The sequence below is a fragment of the Babylonia areolata genome, chromosome 11, assembly GCF_041734735.1.
Source record: "Babylonia areolata isolate BAREFJ2019XMU chromosome 11, ASM4173473v1, whole genome shotgun sequence".
Lineage (NCBI taxonomy): Eukaryota > Metazoa > Mollusca > Gastropoda > Neogastropoda > Buccinidae > Babylonia > Babylonia areolata.
In genome coordinates, this window is record NC_134886.1 from 7553154 (window position 1) to 7558683 (window position 5530).

At 45.0% G+C, this 5530-nt stretch overlaps 1 protein-coding gene across 1 annotated transcript in view; it reads right to left on the reverse strand.

Annotated features, from left to right (window-relative positions):
• The window catches only part of LOC143287128 (neprilysin-1-like), a 151195-nt gene extending 146614 nt beyond the window's left edge, over window positions 1–4581 (reverse strand). Inside the window, exon 1 of the mRNA XM_076595073.1 lies at window positions 4423–4581. Within this exon, the coding sequence (XP_076451188.1) occupies window positions 4423–4581 (159 nt within the window). The remainder of the gene's footprint in view (window positions 1–4422) is intronic.
• Window positions 4582–5530: the final 949 nt, after the last annotated feature.

Here is a 5530-nt window from a genome sequence, read left to right on the forward strand (position 1 = left end):
CTTTTGACTTCATCGTCACTTTCAAACTTCGTGCCTCTCGTGAACGCTTTCAAGGGACCAAACAGGTGAAAGTCTGAAGGGGCAAGGTCTGGGCTGTAAGGGGGATGAGGGAGCAGTTCCCAGCCCAGCTCGTTGATGGTCTGCACCGTTCGGGCTGCTGTGTGAGGCCTTGCGTTGTCATGATGCAAGATGACTCCTTCTGACTGATGACCCCTGCGTTTGTTCTTTATGTCTTTCTTGACCTGCCTCAGCAGTTCACAGTAGTTGGCACTGTTCACAGTGCTTCCTTTCTCAAGGAATGAAATGGTGATTGGGCCTTGCATATCCAAAAAAAACGGTGAGCATCACCTTCCTCGTGGACCGCTGGGACTTGAACTTCTTCACTGGAGAGCCTACGTCCTTCTTTAAACAATTTAGCCCACTTGTATACATTTTTTCGTCTGAAACATGTGGCACCATACACAGTTGACATTCTCCTATGAATTTCAACTGGTTTGCACCCTTCAGCAACCAAAAACTTGATAACTGACCGCTGTTCAATCCTGGAGCATGCTTCTTGGTCGGCCATCTTTGTTAATCGCCAAAACTCTCAAAGTTTTTTTTTAATCTGCAAAACAAATTAAATCCATGTGAAAAAGAAGTAAAACAAAAAAATTTAAAAAAAAAGTAAGCTTCTATCTGTATTAGAAGTCCTTAAACCGAAAAATTCACCTTATTTATTGAATGACCCTCGTATGGTTGATCATTTTTTGTTTTTTTTTTAGCGCTGCGACTGTGACAATCCCTCTTTACAGTTGTGCCCGTAATCTGCACCACGCTCTGCATATTTGAACTGAAGTCTGCACTCCACAATGGGCTGAGAGGCTTGTAAGAGCGAGCACTACGGAGTCTATTTTTTGATCCGCGCGTAATAACACCACACTCATTCAAGACACGAGTTTTTCACCTCTTGACGTAAACACTCTCACAACTCCCCGTAACTTATAGTCCCCCCCCCCCCACCCCCCGCCCCCCCACCACCCTACCCCTTCAGAAAAATCGAAACGCTCGCACACACAGATGATAATTTCTCTTCTTCCCACTCTTGTCTTTTGAGTGCTGCAGGTAAATTTCCGCCACCCCGGCAGAAAGATCGTTGATGAGGAAATCGTGGCTGGTCGTTAGAGAGAGTTCGTGCGAGGCCAGTGGCTAATTTGATAAAACCCCAGGCTTTCTGGACTCGGGCTCCGATGTCACTTTCTCATGCACTGCATGTGGATTTTATGGTGACGTGGGCGCGCTAACGCACAACTTTCGTGTTGTTGACGTTTGGGGGAAATGCTCAAATTTTCTTTTTACCATCGCTGTTACCTCTCCCTCCCCCACCCTAAATATATATAGAGTTCTAAGATGACTGTCATTTAGAATAAGAAATACACAAAGTTGTGTAGAGTTTTATTGCATTTCTTCACACACACACACACACACACACACACATATATATATATATATATACATACATACATACATCTCTCTCTCTCTCTCTCTCTCTCTCTCTATATATATATATATATGTGTGTGTGTGTGTGTGTGTGTGTAATAATAATAATATTGACTGGTGTCTCAGTATCACTTGTCATCCTGGATGATAGCTCACTGCCAATGTTGATTCATCTCAGCAATTGACAGGGGGCGAAACTACAGTTATATCGGGCACACACTTATCTCCCTCCCTCAGAGAGAATCCAAATGGCTCTCAGTTGCAGTCTTTCAGTGGTTCCTATCTTTCATTTCCCGTTTTAACTCTCTCCATACGAACGGCGAAAGAGACGACGTTAACAGCGTTTCACCCCAATTACCGTCATCAAAATATTGCAAGCGGAAGGCTCTTATACTGAAGAGGTGAATGTTGACAAAGAATACCACAATTCTGACGACGGAAGTTAAAGGTTGGGTCATTCAGACACTCACTGGACATCCGAGGGGTCTGTGTAGAGGAGAAGAGAGGACTGGCCGTACTGAGTGAGTTAATCATTGCAAAGTTATTTTGAAATAACGGAAGGGTTTTAAAAAAAAAGTTGTTTTCTGCCACTGTTTTTTCTCTACTGTTATGACGTCAAAAATACCATCACGCTTCACCCATTATTGCAAATCACCCGTGTTAAAACGATCGACCATTTTTTGTCTGGTTGCTTTGAGAGGGAAGGGTTGATGGCGGGAGAGTGAAAGGAGTGAGAGCGGAGAGAGTGTCAGACGTGTAAAAACAGGAATCAGCTGACCCAGATTATTGTCATCAAAGGCTTTGAATATTGCGCCTCCAGCTTTTTTTCTCGACTGATATTTTTGATAAAATATATTATCATGACAGGAGGGACTTCTCCCCTTTTCGTTTCAATATTGCATCCCAGTTTGTTTGCTCCACCGACGTTAAGGACATTTTTGTAGTCCAAGTTCATTTCCTGAGATGAAGTTTGCAAAAAATGCAGGACGAATATATTTTTCTTTATCGTTGTATCTCAACATCTTTTCTCAACAAATTTCTGCTCGTGTATATAATCGAGAACCTCTGTACCTTTGTTTGTCTACCGCAACTACTCACTTTAAACGAGCTTAACTCTCTCCATACGAACGGCGAAAGTGACGACGTTAACAGCGTTTCACCCCAGTTACCATCATCAAAATATTGCAAGCGGAAGGCTCTTATACTGAAGAGGTGAATGTTGAAAAGTATACCCAATTCTGCGACGGAAGTAAAGGTTGGGTCATTCAGACACCCACTGGACATCCGAGGGGTCTGTGTAGAGGAGAAGAGAGGACTGGCAGTATTGAGTGAGTTAAGTGTTGTGGAAATGTATATTTGTGTAGGTCAACCAGCACAGATTCCGAGGAGTCACAGGCTTTCCCATTGACAGACAACAAACTGTTGGAGTCGAAGGTGCCCAGTCCAACTTTGCGGCCGTCAGATCTGGAGTCCCCAGGGCTCGATTGTAGGCCTTTGCCTACGTATGTTCTACATCAAAGACCTATCTGACGCCATCTCTTCAAAACCTAGACAGTCTGCTGATGATACAGCTGCCTGCCAACACTGTCACTTGCCCACAAGACCAGAATCAGCCACAACACGACCTTGATCGCCTGGTTGTATTGGAGGCCAACTGAAATACGCAGTTCCTTACTGGCAAGTCACCAGTCAACAGATGAAGCACTACCCAAAACTTCACCTATGAACTTAATGGCCACACGCTGGGATCTGTCACCACTTCTTCTTTTTCTGCGTTCGTGGGCTGCAACTCCCACGTTCACTCGTATGTACACGAGTGGGCTTTTACGTGTATGACCGTTTTTACTCCGCCATGTAGGCAGCCATACTCCGTTTTCGGGAGTGTGCATGCTGGGCATGTTCTTGTTTCCATAACCCACCGAACGCTGACACGGATTACAGGATTTTTAACGTGCGTATTTGATCTTCTGCTTGCGTATACACACGAAGGGGGTTCAGGCACTAGCAGGTCTGCGCATATGTTGACCTGGGAGATCGGGAAAATCTCCACCCTTTACCCACCAGGCGCCGTTACCGAGATTCGAACCCGGGACCCTCAGATTGAAAGTCCAACTCTTTAACCACTCGGCTATTGCGCCCGTCAGTCACCACTTCAAAGTACCTGGTGTAACGTTCTGCACGGAAGTCACCACTTCAAAGTATCTGGTGTAACGTTCTGCACGGAAGTCACCACTTCAAAGTACCTGGTGTAACGTTCTGCACGGAAGTCACCACTTCAAAGTATCTGGTGTAACGTTCTGCACGGAAGTCACCACTTCAAAGTACCTGGTGTAACGTTCTGCACGGAAGTCACCACTTCAAAGTACCTGGTGTAACATTCTACACGGAAGTGACCACTTCAAAGTACCTGGTGTAACGTTCTACAATGAAGTCACCACTTCAAAGTACCTGGTGTAACGTTCTACAATGAAGTGACCACTTCAAAGTACCTGGTGTAACGTTCTACAATGAAGTCACCACTTCAAAGTACCTGGTGTAACGTTCTACAATGAAGTCACCACGGATCAACATACTGACGCCAACACCGCTAAAGCCAACACCGCTAAAGCCAACAAAATCCTTGGTTTCATCCGCAGAAAACTGAGGGTTAGCTCAGCTGAAGCGAACTGACCTCGCCTTTGTTACGCCACTCCTCCAGTACGCTCGTTCAGTCTGGGACCCATCCACCCACAGGAACACTGTCAAACTCAAGGCAGTACATCGTGCGGAGCGCTTCGTCTTAAATCGATACTATATCACCTCTGGTGGGTGCCATGTTGGAACATCTTGGGTGACAAACCCTGCAGGACCAAAGAAAGTAAGTGAAGCTCATAATTAAGAGGATCTACCGTGGTCAAGTCCATGTAAGGCACAACAAGCTGCAAGCTGCTACAAATCGGTACCGAAGAGGACATGACGAGCAGTTCGAACTGCTCCAGTTCAGGACAGACGCCAGGCGTTTCTCCTTCTTCCCGCGCACCACCAGTGACTGGAACACCCTCAGCGTGGATGAAGCAACCTCCATAAGCACCGGTCTTGACAGCATCCCGGATGTCAGGCATGGAGTAGATCCCCCGTTCTGCTCCCTACCAGTCCTTCAGTCCATCCAGCCTTGCCTCTCTCCGCTCCCATGCCCTCTCCATCCATGCCTGTCTCACATTTTATTTTGCAGCTGGAGCTGCAACTTGTGGCCATGATACATAAGGTTGTATTCAGGGCTGGCATTGGTCCTAGCTTGCTAGTACGACAGGCAACCGTTGGTAGCTTGCTAGTTGCTCCACATGCGGTTACTCCAACAACAGCTTAAGGAAATTAATTGGCTTGGGCCAGGCTTTAATCACCACGAAGGGAAAACACAGCACCCCTCAAGTCAAAGTAGCGAAAACATCACATTTTTGGTGGTCAGTCAACTCGGAGAAGAAGAAGGTTGACCTTCATGACAACTGTTGTTACGGACTGAGCTGCTTATAAGAATACTTTTCTGAATAAATTGTGATTATGATAATGAGGAGGAGAACGCCGATGATCAAAGGATAATCTTGTCAAGAGTCTGATGTACTCATGCTTCTTTGTTTTTGTTTGTTTTATCAAATTTGAGAATTAATTTCTCTTCGTAAAAGAGATATGTCTTCACAATCCAAGTATGGTTACATGGAATGGATTCAGACCAAAGTATGCATGCACATATTGAACAGCACATTTATCGCCATGTAAATAACAATATGTCAGAAAAACTAGAAAATTAGTAATGCTGTTCGAAAATCTGTTCACACACACACACACACACTCTCTCTCTCTCTCACACTCTTATTCTGTCACACACACACACACACACACACACACACACACACACACACACACACACACACACATCTATTTCATATCAGTTCTAATCCTCAGTGGATCCAGAAGGCAGCAAATACGTAAATAATGACAAACTATGAATAAATCAAGAAATCAAATAGAACAACCAGTTCACTCTCACTCTTTCTCTGTTTACGTCAGTGGATG